At 50.5% G+C, this 18,983-nt stretch overlaps 1 protein-coding gene across 1 annotated transcript in view; it reads left to right on the forward strand.

Annotated features, from left to right (window-relative positions):
• OTOG (otogelin) overlaps positions 1 to 18,983 on the forward strand; it is an 80,299-nt gene that overhangs the window by 8,233 nt on the left and 53,083 nt on the right. Inside the window, exons 7-20 of the mRNA XM_032881248.1 lie at positions 1 to 155; positions 2,425 to 2,543; positions 3,830 to 4,035; positions 4,848 to 4,978; positions 5,234 to 5,340; positions 5,770 to 5,879; positions 6,254 to 6,382; positions 7,210 to 7,318; positions 7,613 to 7,659; positions 8,134 to 8,279; positions 13,895 to 14,027; positions 15,138 to 15,315; positions 16,865 to 16,989; positions 17,993 to 18,205. Coding sequence (XP_032737139.1) covers positions 1 to 155; positions 2,425 to 2,543; positions 3,830 to 4,035; positions 4,848 to 4,978; positions 5,234 to 5,340; positions 5,770 to 5,879; positions 6,254 to 6,382; positions 7,210 to 7,318; positions 7,613 to 7,659; positions 8,134 to 8,279; positions 13,895 to 14,027; positions 15,138 to 15,315; positions 16,865 to 16,989; positions 17,993 to 18,205 — 1,908 coding nt within the window. The remainder of the gene's footprint in view (positions 156 to 2,424; positions 2,544 to 3,829; positions 4,036 to 4,847; positions 4,979 to 5,233; positions 5,341 to 5,769; positions 5,880 to 6,253; positions 6,383 to 7,209; positions 7,319 to 7,612; positions 7,660 to 8,133; positions 8,280 to 13,894; positions 14,028 to 15,137; positions 15,316 to 16,864; positions 16,990 to 17,992; positions 18,206 to 18,983) is intronic.

An 18,983-nucleotide genomic window follows, 5' to 3' on the forward strand; every position in this document is an offset into this window, starting at 1 on the left:
TGTACAATGCCGGCCCTGAGCGGGACAGCATCTGCCGGGCATGGGGACAGCACCACGTGGAGACTTTTGATGGTCTCTACTACTACCTCTCCGGGAAGGGAAGCTACACCCTGGTGGGGCGCCATGAGCCTGAAGGGCAGACCTTCTCCATCCAGGTGAGGCCTTCTTTACCCTGCCAATCTAGGAAGGTTCCATGAGGCTCTGGAGGTTGTGCTGGCCAGGGCTCTGCTTGTCATAGTTAGAGAGTCTACACCTGGAAGGAGCTGGGGCTCCTCAGTTCTCTCTCACCCACTTACTCCTGGTTGCCCCTGACCAGTCATTGATTTAGTCACTCGGCATTAAGTGTTAAGCACCTACCTGTACTCTTCCTGGCACAAAACTTGGTAGTGGCCTTGTGGACAATAATACAGATGTGATCTCTGTCCTCGTGGAACTCAAAACAGACATCAAGTTGAATGAATCATTTCAAGAGTAACTGAGAGCTTCAGAGGAGAAATGCCAAATGTTAGAAGAGCATGTGGTGGAAACCTAACCTTGTTTATTGGGAAGGATAATGATCAGGGAAGACTTCCTGGAGGAAGTGACATTGAAGTTGAGATCTGAAGAATGAATTGGAGTTAGCCAAGTGAAGGGTCACAGGGATGAAGTAAGAACATTCTAGGTAAAGGGAATTTGGGTGCTAAGGACCTGAGATAACAAAGAACATCATGCTTCTGAGGAAATGGTAGAGATCCTGGATGACTCAGTTCAGGTTTCTCTCTTCTAAGAAGATGCACTGACCTCCTAACCTGGCTCAGGGGCTCCTCTCTGTGTAACCAAAGTTCTATATTGTTGCATGGTCCATGCCTTTTTCTTACAAAGATGTGTTTCCAGGTTGGTCTTTTCTACTGGATAGAAGCTTTCTAGGCAGGACCAATGTCTTTCCATTTGGTGTTCCCAGAACCCAGATTAGTGCTCAGTAAACCTCTGTCCTATCTATGAACACATGTGTGAGACTCACTGTCAGGTAGATCTGATTTCCATGCTTACCTTGGGTGCTGAATGGAGGTCAGTACACCTCGATCTGGAGAAAAGTCTGCTTGGGGAGCCAGCTGTGCTGAGGGGTACCTTGGTTAAGACTGAGCTAGTGCCAGGGGCTTGGGAGTTTGGAGAGGTCCTGGTGCTCACTGTCATCCCTCTGCCGGCAGGTATACCCCTTTGTCTCAGGCATAGACCTGTCAAGGAGCCGCCAAGGTACCACACCCTGGATGGGCTGACCGACTCTGTCCTCTCTACCTTGGCATATCACACATTGGGGTTTCTCATGATGGTCATTTCGTGATGGATATGTTATAATTACTTAGACTAATGGGGTGCCATGCATTCATGGATTATAAAATAAACTTAATGAGTTATAACCAGCATCCTCCTCCCTGGAAGGAAGGAAGAAAGAAAGAAAGAAAGAAAGAGAGAAGGAAAAAAGAAAAAAAAACTAAAGAGAATAGAAAATATAATGTGGATGAATTACACATTAACAGGGGTGAATACTATCTTGTAACATTTTTGTTTTATTTATATATGTATATATTTATATTTCTTACTGTGGGTCATGATCTAAAGTCTAAAAAATTTAATTAGACTGTGGGGTGGCTTTCACAGACCCCACTTTCAGCTGACCTGACTCCAGCCTGCTCCAACACATTTAAGGTAATCTAGTGGAAGGGTTTCTACACTGGGAAGAGAAACATTGAAGATTTTTCCCTAAGCCCTGGGAGCCTCAGTTCTCCCCCTTCTCTTGGGTCTTCTGGCTTTGAGGTGAAGGTTCTGCCTGAGGAGGGGGCAGAGGAGACAGGCACATGACAGGGAGCACGGGAGTGACATGTGTGGCTGGGTGTGCAGGGAAGGACTAGACCATCCCCCTAGCCTGCCATGGTCATGGTAGGAGTGTGTGTTTATAGTGTGTGCATGAGAGTGCCCAGTGAATCTATGAGGGGTGTGTGTGTGTGTGTGTCTGTGTCTGTGTCTGTGTTCTGTGTCAGAAGGTGTGAGTGCTTATCTTGGCTTTGAATCTGATGGGAAAATCTGGGTTACAAAAACGAAAAACTCAGAAATAGGGAGATAGCACAATGTCTTGGAAAGAGCCCTGAAATTTAGCCTTTAGTCCTAGGGTGGAATCCTGGTTGCGTGTGTGCGTGTGTGCGTGCGTGTGTGTGTGTGTGTGTGTGAGAGAGACCTTCATCACTTCACCTCTCTGAGTATCAGTCACCTCCTCTGGGAGATGTGGATCACCACAGCTCTGTCCTCCGTCGGGTGCTTGGCACACGGAGGGCAGGTGATCGCATTAAGTGGGAGTTTCGCAGGGTGTCTCTGGGCTCAGAACAGAAGCTCAGGGCCAGGCCTTTGGCAGGAACCCTGCACAGTGACCTCTAACCCCACCCCAACCAGGTGCACAACGACCCCCAGTGTGGCTCCTCCCCCTACGCTTGCTCCAGGTCGGTCAGCCTCTTCTTTGCGGGCGAACAGGAGATCCGTCTGGCCAAGGAGGTCACCCACGGAGGCGAGAGGTAACTGTAACACCCGCCCTGAGCTCGCCTGCTCCCTGGCACTGGTGGTGGGGGAGGGTGAGCACCTTCCTTCGAAAGCCTGAAGAAAACCGTTTTCTGGGGTTGTCCACTGTCAAGGCAGCAACGTACGGGCAGGCCAGCTGGGTTTCTTGTCACCTGGGTTCAAAGAAAAATGAGTCCCTCAAGATTTTCTGAGAAACCCTGTGGGTTTCCAGACAGTGGGTATTCGGGCCAATAGCAGAATTTTCCAGATAGTTGAGAATATACCACTACAACCATGCTTACTTTTTTTCTTTCACAATTTCGAGGGAATCTTCCTGAATGCATCATACAAGTTGAAGCCTCCTCAGAGCAGACACCTCAGAGCACAGTTTCACCTTTTCTGATGACAAACGGTCATTTGAATGTCACTTATCTTGCTGGGACATCAGGGACTAGGGGAATGAGGACTCTTCCCCCCACACCACATGGCCCAGACTGTGGTTCTGAAATCTTTCCCGTTACCTTGTCTTCACTGTCCTCTCCTTTCCTTGCTGTCTGCTGTCACACTGCTGCTGGGTTGGGAAAAGGAGTCGTCCTGTGAGGACCCTTCTCCTGTTCTCATTTCCTGCTTCAGATCTGGAAACTGGGTAACCAAGCTCTCTGGGGCCGAGTATAAAACTGAAAGTCCAAGGGTTTCTCCTGTGAAGAAATGATTGGTATATGGATCTTTGGGTACCAATTTTGGCCAGTTAGACCCTTTTTTGTTTTTGTTTTTCTTCCCTGATTTTCAGGTGGATTAAAATTTGACACATTCCAGACAAGCTAGGAGACCCTGTCCCATACAACTGGGAATGTGGTTGGGACGGCTATGACCCTGCTTCTTTTCTTCCGCTCCCAGTTTTCCTTATCCCTCAGCTTTTTTCTCTTCCTCCCCCTTTCCTGCTCCCCACCCAAAAAACCAAACCAAGTCAGTGTCTGCTTCTACCATTTCTCCCATCTAGAGGAAAGGAGCTGGCGGCTTCACTCTTAAGATTTATCCCTGCCAGGGAAATTGCAATTTTGAAAGCAAGCTTTAAACTCTAAAGACAAAAGAATCCCTATCTAATGGTGGACTTCAGATACAGGGGAAGTCAGGGGGAGGGAAAGTGGGGGCCGCAGATCCCATGGTACCAGTGGCGTGTGGATGAGGCGGGTGCTGGGTATACGATGGGTCCTGCGGGCAGGGGACGGCAGGTCCTTTGGTGAAGGGACTCAGTGAGTGGAGGTGGCATAAACAGCCTGAAGCTCCGGGCCATGCCCTGCAGGGTCCAGCTGCCACAGGCGATGGGGAGCGTGCGTCTGCAGCGGCTGGCCGGCTACATCCTTGTGCGGCATCAGTCAGCCTTCACGCTGGCCTGGGACGGTGCCTCAGCCGTCTACATCAAGATGAGCCCAGAGTTCCTGGGCTGGACTCATGGGCTGTGTGGGAACAACAATGCTGACCCCCAGGACGATCTGGTGACCAGCTATGGTGAGGAGCAGGGCAAGTGGCCTCCGAGGACTTTGGGTGGTGTGGGGGATGGGCCAGGCTGGGCTGGGTGGGAGAGGCCTTGGGGCAGAACCCTGGGCTGGAGACACTGAAGATTCAGCGGGAGGCCAGGGACCCCTTCCTACCCAGTGTGTGGCCTCAGGCATGTTCTTAACCACTCAGCCTCAGTTTCCTTATCTGTAGAACAGTCACAAGGAGAACCCCTACTAGGGTTGTGTGAGGGTCTAAAGGGCACTTTGCTAGGGGGGATTGACCCCACAAGATGAGTATGTTCCGGGACCAGGGAGCCAAAGGCCGGAGAGAGCCCAGATGAGAAAGGGCCCCTTGGGAGCTGAAGATGCCTGTGGAGGTGTGGTAAGAAGTACTAGTGAAGCCTACAGGGCCAAATTGTGGTGGCTCTGCCCGGAAGAAGGAAGTGATCTCTTTGAGCACTCACAGCATACCGAACACTTAACATACAGTTTTTGCAGTAACCTCATGGGGGCACTATCTGCCCTGTTTCACATAAGGGAGAGCTGAGGCTCAGGGAGGTGCGGGAGCTTGTCCAGGCTCGCATCCCCTAGAGGCTGGAGCAGTAGGGAGCTACTACAGGTTACCTATTGCCTATTATCACTAGCTTTTTCAGGAGAATGGTTCCATTGGGAAATGCAGACTGGGATGGGAGCCAGGAGGCTGGATTCTTCAACTCCTTGTCCACCTTTTGGCATCTCTTCTGCTCCCCCTGCCCTCTCTCAGAGCCCTCTGTGGCCCCTTCCCTGCCATCCCGGTGTGGTCATGCTCATTCTCACCTCCAGGGAAGCTGACCGACGACGTGGCTGAGTTTGTGCACAGTTGGCAGGAGCAGGCCCCCAACCAGCCTCCAAGGCCTACAACTTCCTCCCTGCCTCGCCCACCGTGTCTACAGCAGAGCCCAGGAGCCATGCAGGTCTGGACCCTGGGGAGAGCGCCTCCCCCTACCCATTCTAGTGTCTGGCGTAGGTTCATTTCCTGTCCACCTCTTAGAAAGTCTTTGATTGGAGGGGCCCAGGTTCATCTGTGCCTATGGTGCCACCCTTTTTTCTCCACCATTCTTGTTCTCTCTCCTGAGCTCAAATTGGCGTTCGGTGTGCGGGGCTGGTGAAGTCCAAGGGCTGTGTGTGGCTTTGCCAACCCTCAGCTCTGCTCCTGGCCCTTCCCCTAGGGTGTGTATGACCGGTGTGAGGCACTGCTGCGGCCCCCCTTTGATGCCTGCCATGCCTACATCAGCCCTCTGCCCTTTACAGCCAGCTGTACCAGCGATCTCTGCCAGTGAGTAGGCAGCCCAGAGTGGAGCTGGGTTTGGGTTGTGGGGAGACCAGTCCTGGTATTTCGGGGGCCGGGGGACAGGGAGGCAAGGGGGCTCAACATGTGGGCCACTGAGCCTGACAATCCCAGGCCCTGGTAGATAGGCTTCCCAAAACTCAGAAATTCCTATCTGTGTAGGTGGGACAGAGCTTCCCTAGTCTCTAAAGCCCAGAAATGGGGCCCGATGCCCTCAGGGTCAAACAAGTCAATGGCAGTGTGGGGACTGGAGCCCAGGTGTCCTGCCTCCATCTGTATATGTGTAGATATCTTCCCGGTCTCCCTTTCCTAGCTGCGTGACAAGGAGGGCTGCCTTGAGCCCTGGAAGACTTCAGAGGGTGCTGGAGGGCAGGTGGCAGATTGGGTTCTGGTGTGACGCTCGGTTTCCTGGCACAGGTCTGTGGGCGACGAAGCCACCTGGTGCCGGGCGCTGGCTGAGTACGCCCGAGCATGTGCCCAGGCGGGGCGGCCGCTGTGGGACTGGAGGACCCAGCTCCGGCAATGCGGTAGGGGCGTCCTGCTGGTGGGCAGGGAGGGGTTCACGTGAGCTCTGTCCTGGGGCTCTGGGTGGCATCCTCGGGCCTCAGCTCAATGTCCTGTCCTGCTTAGAACCACAGTTGTCGGAGCTAAGTCCTGAGGCCCCATCCTCCTGTGACCGAGGAGCAGATAGGCTCAGAGTGGAGGGACTGGCCTAGGGTCCCAGAGCCAGCTAAGGATCGTTCTCAGAGCCTCCCATGCCAACTTCCTGGTCATCCAGTACTCCCACCAGGACTAGGGGAGCAGGAAGATCACAGCCCTTCCTCCCCCTACCCCAAGGCCTGGAGTAGGGGCTGGGTCTGTCCTGGCAGAGCCTGGGCCGGACTGCCCCCTTCCTCCGCAGCCGTGCAGTGCAAGGAGAAGGCCTTCACCTACAATGAGTGCATTGCCTGCTGCCCCACCTCCTGCCAGTCCCGGGCGTCCTGCGTGGACAGTGAGATCACCTGTGTGGACGGCTGCTACTGCCCCGATGGTATGCTGGGGGTGGGGGGAGCCTGGCAGTGTCTTCCTGGGCTGGCATGCATGAGCATGAAGGAGGGGCTCAGAGGGGCTGTGTTTGTAGAAAAGATGAAGGAAGAGACACACACAACTGATTAGGGAGTAACTGAATGACCGGCTTCAGGGAGGTGACGGTGAGGGTGGCCGTCCATCACCGTGTTTCATTCAGTCCGGACTGAGCTTTGTAAGGTGTGTAGACCAGGACAGGTCATTCCTTCATTCATTTGTTCTTTTCTCACACAGGCATTTGCTTAAACACTTACCCACGTTTTTTAGAGGGTATAAATTTGCAGCATGTCTGTAGGTGCAGCTCACTTGGCGAGGTAGGGGTTGACATAAAAATATATGGGAGATAAGGCCATTGACTTTAGGGGTCAGAATCCAGTTGCAGTGATAAGATACACATCCCTACGACTCCCATCTGAGACATAATGTAGTGAGGACCTGCTCAGGGGTTCAGACAAGCAGAGACATAGGAATTCAGTGTGGGGAGAGATTGTCAGGGAAGGCTTCTTGGAGGAAGTGGTACCTAAGCTGGTTCTAGATGCAGTGACAGGCTTTTGAGAGGCGGGGATGAGAAGCTAGTCAGTATGCAGGCTGCTTGGGGTGGTGAGGTGAGATTATTTGCCCAGAGGGGTTCCAATCTGGCCTGAGCCAAGGATTTATACAGGAGGGAGCTTGAAAGCAGGCTCAGGGTTGAAAACTTGGATGAGGGGATCTTTGTCTCAGGCCCAGGGCAACCACAGATGGTATGTGAACAGGAGTGGAGGTGAGTCAGGTGGGCCTTTGGTGTTACCCTAGGGCTGATCCTTGAGGACGGGGACTGCGTGCCACCAGCTGAGTGTCCCTGTGAGTTCCATGGGACCCTGTACCCGACTGGCTCTGTGGTGAAAGAAGATTGCAACGCCTGGTCTGTGTCCATAGCCCGGGGGGTAGGGGGGAGTGGTGACTTCCAGGGTTTTCCATCAGGTTGTCCATCTGGGGTCTGGGAGCCCTGGGGACACGGGGGCCCTCACTCAGCATCTCTAAGTCCCAGGAGATCTCATTCAAGCTAAGCCTTGGAGGTGGAGGAAATCCCTGCCATCCACTGTAGAGACGGGAAGACCAAGGGCTGGGCACAAGAGCTCTGTGGACCTTGCAATCCTCCAGCATCTCTCCTAGGCCTGGAGAAGTGAGCCGTGCCTCCTTGTTCTCTGTGTTTCAGCACATGCACGGCAGGCAAATGGGTGTGCAGCTCCGCTGTCTGCCCAGGTATGTCTGAACCCCACCTCAGACTCCAACCTCTTCTTCTAGCCCGCAGCTTTTTGGGGCAGGAAATTTGAGGGGGTTCCCAGCTTGACCCACTTTGTTTCCTCAGAGCCATTTTGCCTGGTTAGGGGATTGCTTCTGCTCCTGTCAGGGAGGGTTTTTAAGGGGGGGTGGTCTATCTAAGGACCTTCCTGAGCTTGGGGGGTTTGACCAGAGACTGGTCTCCAAGCTCAGGCCTTGGTCTCCTAGAAGGAGAAATGCCCAGGGCAGGGCTGCATCTCCTTTCAGATGGGCCTGTGGGGGGCAGGGCTGCTTCTTCCCAGTGACCAGAGTGTCAAAAAGAGGGCCAGCACTCCAAACATGGCCCGAATTCCTGAGGACAGGGAGCTGTCTCTTCCTATGCTTAGAGCCTGCAGGGCAGAGGCCGTCCCTGTGGGCGCAGCTCCCATGTGTCAGCCACCTTTCTCTGCCCCTCAGCTGAGTGTTCAGTGACTGGCGACATCCATTTCACGACCTTCGACGGCCGCCGGTACACGTTCCCCGCCACGTGTCAGTACATCCTGGCCAAGAGCCGCTCTTCGGGCACCTTCACAGTGACGCTGCAGAATGCCCCGTGTGGTCCGGTAAGGGTTGGGGACCTCAGGCCCAATCCACCCAGCCACCCCTGCTCTCTGCCTCCTTAGTGAGGCTGAGCAACTTAGGGCAGGGTTTCCACAGCCAACTCACCCTGATGTCTAGTCTTTCTGGGCAGAGCCAGGGGGCAGGAGAATATGTTCTGTCTCTAGAACATCTGCTAGCTGAGAGGCACTTACCTTTTCTGGGCCTCAGAGTGTTTTTTTTTTTCTTTTTAATCTCTAAAATGGGTCTAATTTAACTTGATCTTTTCTGCTTCCTTGGATTGTACCTTCAACATCTCCATATTCATTCATTGATTCGTTTATTCCTTCGAAAAGTACTGAACATCTGTTTGTGCTGGAAGCTATGTTGGGTCTTGGAGACTGTTATGAATTGGATTTGGCTCTGCCCTCCTGGGCCTTGCGCTTTGGTAGGTGAGGCAGATACGTGACCCCATTATCCGCCATGTTATCGGAGCTGGGACAATGTGGACATCACAGGGTAGATTTCCATGGAGGAGCTTTTCTTAGTTGTTGTTTTACCTGGATGTCAGGTGGGAAGAGGCGTGGATCCGGAAAGACTTCCTAGAGGTGGTGACCCATGAGCTGTGTCAGCCACTTGTGAACGTAACTGAGAAAATGGCCAACTTGCTGGTCTGGGGTAGTTGTGAGTTTATCTGTCTCTCAGTGGCTGCATTTTTCCTGAGCCCTGGTCTGGGCTACACTCAAGCTCCTTCCTATGCAACAGAGCAGGGGTTCATACCCATAGCCAGGGCAGCCACCCCCAACCCCACCTCCGTGCCTGCCTTCCTCCCTAATGATGTCAGGTGGGTGAGCAGACATCACTCAGAGGTGTCCCTCCCTGGCCCTGGGGACCTAGGCTGGGCTGTGGACAAGGGAGAGGGCTGTGCTTTCTTCCTTTCAAGACTTGAGTGCCCCCCGCCGCCGGCAGAGAATGGCCTGGATCTGCCCTTGGCTGCTCTCTGAATCAGAAGAATACTTGTCCTCAAAAGCCAGGTTACTCTCATCCTGAGGTTTGCAAAAGAAAAGGCAAAGCACAGACATGGCCCAGTGGGACTCCTACCCATTTATAAAGTTCTAGAGTCTTAGAATGCCTGGGGCTATGGGACCTTGGAGGTCCCTTACCAGCCCTCTTTCTACCGTGTTCTGGATGGTGGCCAGCTGGCCTTGGCCTGAGGTAACCTGCTTTATTGCTGAACAGTCTCTCTTGATAGCACTTTCCTTTTACCATGAGCCAGGTCTCTCCTTGTGACTTCATCCATGCTGATGAACCAGTAGAAGGCCAGCCCTCTGCTGGGTCTGTGTGGAGCACAGTGAGGGTTACACAGATGAGTCAGACCCTGGTCCTAGCCACCAGGAGCTCACAGCCCCGTGTGAGAGTCAGTCATGTCCTCAGGTCAAGTGCTTCACTATGACATACAAGAGACAGTGCTGTCAGAGGAGAGTTCTGTGGAGAAAGAAATATTCCTACGGGTCAGAAGAAAGGATCAAGGAAAGCCTCATGGCAGAAGTGGCATTTGAGCTGAATAACCTAAAAAGTGGGCCTAGAAAGATAAATGGAAATAAGATATGTCTATTTGAGGATGGGGCAGAAGGGCAATCCAGGAGGTTCAGGTCTTATAAAAGAAAGCAATGAGGATGGAATGTTCTAGAATACATTAAGGCAGATGCAGAAGGACTTGGCAATTGGCTGACTGGCTGGTAAGGTCCAGGGTGTGTAGGAGAGAAGCAGGAGGAGTCAAAGATAAAGCCATGACTTCAGTCCCGGGTGGACACAAGGTGGTAGAGTGAGGGTGTTAACAGAGAGGATGGTGCTCGTAAAGTATTTGCACAGTACTTTGAACTTTGACAAATCTCTTTTGCATAGGACATCTAGTTTAAGGCTCAAAATACCCCCATGTAGTCATCATTATTATTCTCCCCAGTTAAAATATGGTAAGAAAGCCCAATAGAGGCCTGGGGCTATTCCTGATAACCCCCAGCCAGCAGGAGAGGGAGCAGAGCCGGAACCAAGGCTGGAAGCCCAGAAAGCCTGTCACAGCCTCTTAACACACCCACCCCAGAATCAGGGAGTGTTTAGAGCCTTTCAAGTACTTTTTCAAGTAGATCTTATTTTTCAGAGTAGCTTTAGATTTTATGGAAAAAATGCAAAGGTAGTACCTAGAGTTCCTATATACCCCACACCTAATTTCTCCTATGATTAACATCATACATTAGTATGGTACATTTGCTGCAAATAATGAACCAATGTTTGTTTAGACATTAACTAAAGTCTGCACTTCACTCATATTTCCATATTTATATTTTCAACCCAATACCATTTTTCTCTGTTTCAACCTGCCACATTACATTTAGTCATTGTGTCTCCTAAGCTCTTCCTTGTTGTTGTAGTTTCTTTCTTTCTTTCCTTTTTATGTCTGTGGATGTGTTTTTGTTTTTTGTTTTTGTTTTGTTTTGTTTTGTTTTTGAGAGAGAGGGAGGGAGAGAGAGGGCACACGCATGAGCCAGGGACAGGGGCAGAGTGAGAGAGAGAAAAAAAATCTCAAGCAGGCTCCATGCCAGTGTGGAGCCCCATGTGGGGCTTGATCTCCCCACCCTGACATCATGACCTGAGCTGAAATCAAGAGTCAGATGCTTAACCAACGGAGCCACCCAGGCGCCCCCTTGCTGTTACAGTTTCTAAGACTCTATGATGATTTTGAAAATTTTGAGGCGTTCTGGTCAGATATCTTGTAGAATGCCCCTCTACTGGAACTTTTGCAATGTTTTTCTCAAGGTTAGAGAGGTGTTATGGATTTGGGGAGGAAGATAAGAGGTAAATTGCTATTTTCATCACATCTTCTCAAGGATGCATATACTAACATTGTTAATCACTGTTGGGGTTGACCTTGGTCATCTGGCTGAGGTAGTGTTTGTCACGTTCTCCACTGTAAATTTACTCCTCTTTCCCCCCCTTACCATACTGTTCTCTTTGGAAGGAAGTCATTGTGTTCAGCCCACACCTGAAGAGTGGGAAGTTATGTTCCCTCTGCCTTTGAAGGCACAGAATCTACATACATTATTTAGAATTTTTCTGCACAGGACATTTGTCATTTTTCCTTCACATATTTTCTTTTGGTCACTTATTTATGTCAGCATGGACCCAGGTCTATTTATTTTATACTTTGGGTAGAATCTAATACTTCCTTATTTATTTTGCGATTCAAATTTTTCTGACTTGACCATTGGGCAGTCTTTCAATTGGCTCTTGGGTCCCTTTGACATAGCCCCATTAGTGTGTGTGTGTGTGTGTGTGTGTGTGTGCGCATGCGCGCGCGCGTGCATGCATGTGTTCTGCCTTACTGTATGGTCCTATAAGATGCACCAGGCTCATCTTGCACATTTTCTGTTCCTTTCCTAGAATCAGCCATTTCTGAAAAAATGTTATCAGATGCTCTGGGCTCTTTTTATTGGAGAATGGTATTAGAAACCAAGATCTGGGGTGCTGGGTGTGCTCAGTGGCTACTGGGTATCATTTCTTTTAGAAGTAATGTCCTTTCAGCTGACAGGAAAAGGAAATAACATGTATAACTTATGAATATCCTTGTATAACCCGTATATACACATACTTACAGATAATCTACCAATAGCTCTCTATATCTCCATGTGCTAAACAGGAGTTCATATTGGTGTTCCAACTCTCGTCCATTACCACATGCGTCATTCTAGCCTCTTCCCTCACTTATCATAAATACCCACCCCAACAGTGAGAAATCTGGTTTCCACCACACACCATCCATGTATCTAATTGTTCAATTCCAGCATACATGTATAGAAGTACCGGAATTATTAATTCATGGGATTATTAACAATTATTAAGAATGGGAAAGAACTTTATCAACTAGAGTACAGTGCTTATGCGCAGTTCCTTTTGCCGTTAGTCTAACAAACTCCACTTATTTCCAAAATTACTTAGATCAATGCCTTCCTTGCTCTCCCTTTCAGTAAGGTTGTTTTATATATTTGCAATACACTTAGATTCTTTTGTCACGGTCTGCACTCCATCCTGGGACCCTCTGACATACTATATGATTTTTTTTTAAATTATACTAATGTGTAGAGAAGTTAAATGAAGTCTTTAAGTTCTCAGCTTTCAGTGACATCAAGACTTGAACTCAAGACTTTGACTAAAGGATGCAGGCTTTCTTCCTGCACCAATGAGATGTCCAGAGAGGACCAGAGGATGAGTGGGTTTGACAAAGATGATGTTTTAGACACAGTGTTTTTGAGCTGTTTCAAGGATTTTATGTCTCCTTGAGAAGGAGTTTGGAAGGTCATAGTTTGTTGTACAATGTTTTTCAGTTTCAAGCTCTAATCCTTTCCTCATCGTACCTCATTTGATTTTATCACTTTTGGGTTATACTTTCTCTGGCTATCTTTGGACTTAGGATAAAGTCCAAAAATTTTACAAAGCTCTGCCTAAGCTGGCCTCTGCCTACCTCTTGAACCTTATCTTAAACCATTTTGCTCAGTGGGCTCTGGCCTTCTGCTCTTCCTTTATGTGCTTGGATACATTAAATACCCAACTGTGTCAGGGAATTTTGTACGGACTGGTCACTATCCCCTCCTTGCCTTTTCTCTTTGCCCAGATACCTTCTGTGGATCCTTCAGATCTCAGATCACCTGTCACGGTTTCCTGTGCCTCAGTCTTCTGATCTGCACAATGGGGCTGTTAGTAACTAAATAGGGTTGCTATGAGAATTAAGTGAGTGACTATGTGTAAAAAGATTAGAATAGTACCTGAACATAGTAACTCTCTATTAAGGTTAGCTGTTATTATAATAAGTATAGGATTATTAAAAGTTTTGTTATGATTTTTGCATTATCCTTATCTTTCCCTAGGATGGCCTTTCCTACCTCTGCAGACTAAGTCTTGTTCCTTGACTATATGCTTTCTTAGCACCCTACACCTATTTGCAGCACTGATCCCAATAATAATTTAAAAGCCAACTTTGTAATTACTTGTTTAATGTCTATGTCCCACACAAATATGTACTCTCCATGAATATATCTGACATGTTCACCACAGTATGGTTGTTGGATGTTTTCTTGTGGAAGGGAAGTATGAATGGGCCTGATGTTTACTACCCATTTCAGAGATGAGAACCTGAGGCCCAGATAGTATTAGCTCATTTCCTGACCTGCCCATGAGTGGAGCTTGGTACTCTGCAGGGTGTGACACAAGGAAAGAACGATATAAATGCCTATAAAGGGATGAAATTAAAGTCCTATATTGTCCTTGAGTGGGGATTTTCTGAGGGTTTCTGAGGCTAGTCTCTGGGCCATCTAGGTCTATCTCTGCTCTATGTCATAGACAGTCTAAGAGTTGACTGTATTTTTATTTACCTTATCCCAGCTCTGCCACTAACCTTCTCCAATCTGAGCCTCTGCCTTCCCAGTCCCAGATGAGGCATGTGGTTAGAGGACTCCTAATCTCCTTTAGGGCTCTATCTCAGCCTGCCCCTGACCTCAAAGTGCACTAGAATCCCTGCTCCTGGGGGCTTTCTTGGGACCAGCAGGACAGACAGACTAACTCTCTGTCATTTGTCTTCCTCTTTCTCCAGAACCAGGAAGGAGTCTGTGTCCAGTCAGTATCAGTGATTCTGCATCAGGACCCTCGGAGGCAGGTGACCTTGACCCAAGCGGGGGATGTCCTTCTGTTTGACCAGTACAAGGTCACCCCACCCTACACAGATGGTACGGCTTTGGTGAATGAGAACTAGCTGGGAGCTGCCTGCCCAGGCCTCTTCTTCCAGGCACTGCCTCTGGCTAAAGGCACTGCCACATGGGCAAGAGCTCACATTCTCTAATACCGGGTGAATCAAGGTAGAGGGGCACCTAGGTCCCAGGAATGTGGACTCTGGACTTGCAAGATGGTCTTTATCCCCATCGCAACATGACAATAGGCTTTACAGTAGCATGATGGCTTCTCCTAATGCGAGGATAGGAAGGAAGCTCTTTTCCATCCTTATTCTATTTTTTTAAAAGATTTTATTTGAGAGAATGAGAGAGCAAGTGAGCATACATGTGTTAGGAGGCAGGAGGGACCGAAGGAGAGGCAGGGACAGAGGGAGAAGGAGAAGCAGACTCCCTACTTAGCAGGGAGCCCAATCCAGGGCTTGATCCCAGGATGCCAAGACATGACCTGAGCCGAAGGCAGACGTTTAACCGACTGAGCCACCCAGGTGCCCCTATTTGTTCTTTAATAACTTATTATCCTGTCTGATTCCACAAGGGATCTGTGGTATCTTGTAGGAAGCACATCTAACAAAAATGGCAAAACTCTTAAGAAATGAGATAGTGCCAGAGAAAATGATGAAGAAAAAAAAAGAAGGGTTCAAGACTGAGAGGAGTGGGGATGCAGGGAATGTAAAGAGACCAAAGAAATACAAGCCACAAAAAGTGAAAAATTGAGTACAACTGAATCTAAAAATTTTAAATTTTTACAAATAAATCTTAAAATCATATCATGAGCTTCCTGGTGGCCATCGAAAAAATGGGTAGTTACAGAATGGTCTTTGCTACAGAAGGAAATATTTTCAGCTCCTTAAGGAGGCAAAACTTTAATTGGCACTTGATGCTCAAAAAAAAAATTCTTAACCAGTGCCGCCATGGTGTTATCCCCGGGTCCTGACTTCATCTCTGAACAGGATTTCCTAAAGGCTTCCCAAGCCAAACCCTTGCCAGGGCTTCCCCTGTGTGACCGCTGGGCTGGCTGGGTATGGGCGAGGGCCATGCAGGTGGTGGCCTTGGGTGGGGTGCACATCGGCAGAACTTCCCACATCCCTATTGTGGTTCTGTGCCCAGACGCCTTTGAGATCCGGAGGCTGTCCTCCATGTTCCTGCGGGTGAGGACCAACGTGGGCGTGCGGCTTCTCTACGACCGCCAAGGACTGCGGCTCTACCTGCAGGTGGACCAGCGATGGGCGGAGGATACCGTGGGCCTCTGTGGCACCTTCAACGGCAACACGCAGGACGACTTCCTGTACGTGCCCCTGCCCCGGAAGCAGAAGGAGGGGGTGGGTCCCTAAAGGCTGAGGACCTGGAGTTTCCTCTTGAATACGTCTGTCGCAAACTCCCTTGGTCCCTCGCTGGGCTGCACATGCACCACTGATTATTTCTTCCTCTGCCTTTAAATCGAAGCATATTTCTTTAAGGCCATGGCTCATCGCCTTCTCTGTGCAGAAGACTCACCTGGGGAGCTTGTTAAAATGCTGACTCCTGGGTTCTACTTCTCATGTATCTGATTTGTCTTGGGGCCCAAGAATCCTGTTTTTAGTAAGTTACTGCTATGAGTCTAGTGTAAGAGATCTATGGACCGTACCTTGAGAAATAACTGCTTTACAGTGAGGTCTTAAAATTGGTAGACATTAGGCTGGGTTACATTTAGTTCATGGTTTTCCTTGTTTTAATTGACGTGAATACCTTTAGATGAGTGTGAGGCAATGATGCCCAGACTCCTGCTTTCTATCCCACCAGGCCAGTCTAAACCCCATATCTTTCCTGTCTGGGCACACCCTGTGAGCCTCTCACCTTCAGGGGAAGGCTGTTTCCCAGGGACTGACAGAGAACTAAGAGAAAGACTGTCCGGGCATACATGCAGTTTAGGAACTTGGGAGGGGACAAGAGTCAGACTTTCCAGAAAGGAGAGCAAAGGGTTGATTGTCAAAGTGAGAGATTCTGGCCAGTTTTTCAAGTTACATGCATTAGGCGATATAGAAGTAAATGAGAGGCTTCCTTCAGCCAGAAATGAGAATTCAGATTCTTTCAGAAAAATAAGAATCAGAAGAAACTGAGAGCTTTTAAATACATGGACATTCAAAAAGGTAGCGTTCTACTGTGCCTTGCCTGGTGGGGCTGATGTTAGGGCAGCAGGCCAGGGCAGTGGGGACAGACCCTGGTTTAGTGTGTGGGCTGCTTGCCACCCTTCTAAATGTGAACTCGGGGCAGAAAAGTTGCTGTGGGTAACGAGTGCTCTCATGGCTCATGAGCAGTAACATGGGCATGGTGAGTGCCAGGCAGAACCTGTCCCAACCCCGCATATTATGATCTCTCCAATCTACCATCTTCTCATGCTTGGTGGCCCTTGGAGACTGGCGATATCTGGGAAACATGCTTTTCCACCTTTCTTCCTTTATTGCCCCTTGTATGACTATTTCCTACGTAGAGGGAAAGGGAGGGCAAAGGAGCTTTCGGGAACTGCTCATGGAGATAGGAGGAGGAAGTCTTAATCTGGTGAAGTTTGGTTCACATGGTGTCCCTGTTTCTCTCTGACATGAAGAGCTGGGGGTGGGTGGTGAAGACGGTGTAGTGTGTGGCCCCAAGTCAGTTCTGGGTCCCTTTGGAGACTGTTAAATATGTGTGTGGGTGCGTATGTGTGTGCATCCATAATTGTATGTGTGTGTATGGGACTGTGTAGGCTCCCTTGGCTGTTGGCCTGTCTGGTATGTATTTGTGCTCTGGGTGTATGTGTACAGACATGGGTCTGAGTCCACGTGGGCAAGGGTGTGAGTGTGGCCACGCCATGACTACAGGTCCCCAGTGGGAGTGCCTGAGAGCACCCCACAACTCTTTGGCAACTCTTGGAAGACGTTGTCTGCCTGCTCCCCACTGATCTCTGGCTCCCCGCTGGACCCCTGTGATGTGCACTTGCAAGCAGGTGAGGTGGGGGGAGAGGGAGGGAGCAGCGGGGTGCAATGGGACTGGTTTGAGAGGGATGAGGTGGGAACTCTGGGCCTGGGAGGCTGGGCAGTTTGGGCAGACGTGATGAGAAAAGGTGGAGCTGCCCAGAGGGCACCTTAGTTCCCTTCTGGGAAGGGTCAGGCAGGCAGAAGCCTCAGGCTCTGTCCCTGCCGTGTAGACACACATTTGTACTGGCTCCCCCGTCTTAAGGCAAAAGTCTAAGCCCTCACAGTGGCCCCCCCCAGGCCCTATACTCTGCCCACCGCCACCCCCCCCCACTCTGCTGCAGCCACGCAGGCCTCCTTGCTGTTCTTCCTGCACCGCGAGGCATGCTCTCCGCTCCTGGCCTTTAGACTTGCCATTCCCTCCACCTGGAATGCTCTTCCCTCACTGAACACAGGCCTTACCCCCTCACCTCTTTCACATTTTTGTTCCGACTTCATCTTCCCACGGAGGCCTTCCGGACCACCTGGCTTAATATTGCGGTTGGCCCTCCCACCCCACCTCCAACGCCTGTCCTCCTTCCTCCTTCCCTCTCTCTGAGGTCTTCCCCTTCCACTTCTCTGTCGTTTGCCGTCTCCTTTGACAACAGTGTAAGCTCCCCGAGGGCAGGATTTTTTGTCTGTTTTGTTCATGCCCGTGTGTCTTTCCAGCATGTGGATTCACATCCCGCGCATGGTGGACTGTATTGCACGAATACACTACACACGCACACTCCTATACTCTCTTTGAGTCATTTACACCCATGCCCGTGGCCTGCCATGTAGTCACACCGAGACCTAGCAAACCATAGCCACACGTTCCCAGTCAGCCGTGTGCTCTGGTACCTGCTTGCGTCCCTCCTGTACACACACACTTGCACCCTCCTTCTCACGCCAACAGCCCCCTGCACTGTGATGGGGATGGGGTAGGAAGAGGCTGGGCCCGGGCACCAGGCCAACCAGATCCCTGCTCCCTGCCCCTGTACCTCCTGTGTCCAGCCTCCTATGCTGTGCAGTCCTGCAGTGTGCTCACCGGGGAGCTGTTCGCGCCCTGCTCCACGTACCTGAGCCCCGTGCCCTACTTTGAGCAGTGTCGCCAGGACGCCTGCCGCTGTGGGCAGCCCTGCCTGTGTGCCACGCTGGCCCACTATGCCCACCTGTGCCAGCGCCATGGGCTCCCCATTGACTTCCGGGCCCACCTGCCAGCCTGCGGTGAGTGTCCCATGCAGCTGCACCCCTGCGAGGGTGCCTGGAGGAGCCCAGCTCCAGACTCAGGTCTCCAGACTTAGGGGGACAGGGAGACCCCCTGCCGCCTAACACCCCCGCCTCACCCCTCCTCTATGCTCTCTGTCCCCTTGGCCAGCCAGGCCTGACACTCAGGACGTGTGACACATGACCGTGTCTCTGTGACCCTCCCTCCAGCCCATGTCCAAGTCCTATCAGGTCTGTGGATTGGAGATGAAATGCACTCACTTGTCACCACCCCAGTAAGAGCTTCCCAGTAGGCCTTCCTGCAGCCCCAGTGAACCTTCTCAAGTTCACTGGCTCCCATCACCCTCAGTGTACATGGAGCTCAGTGGGGATGAGTTAGTCCCTGTTCACCACCACCCCCGGGCCACACTCTTCCCCAAGTCTCAGTTGTCTCTGGACCCCCAACCCTAGCACAGGGCCCCACTCACAGTAAGCTCTTAGCAAATGTTGAAGAAATGAAAAAACTGTCCTGGGACTCAGGAGATCTGTGTTCTATGCCAGTCCTGCAGGTATTTGCTGTGTGTCCCTGACAAGGCCCTGCCCTTCTCTGAGTCAGTTTCTCCAGGTGACTGGACAGGACCAGTTGTTTGTAACCCTGACTACACATTAGACTCACCATAGGAGCTTTTATTTTATTTTAAGGATTTTATTTATTAATTTGACACACAGAGAGAGAAATCACAAGTAGGCAGAGAGGCAGGCAGAGCGAGAGGGGGAAGCAGGCTTTCCGCTAAGCAGT

Source organism: Lontra canadensis, unplaced genomic scaffold (genome assembly GCF_010015895.1).
Source record: "Lontra canadensis isolate GAN:19392208 unplaced genomic scaffold, GSC_riverotter_1.0 scaffold74, whole genome shotgun sequence".
Classification (NCBI taxonomy): Eukaryota; Metazoa; Chordata; class Mammalia; order Carnivora; family Mustelidae; genus Lontra; species Lontra canadensis.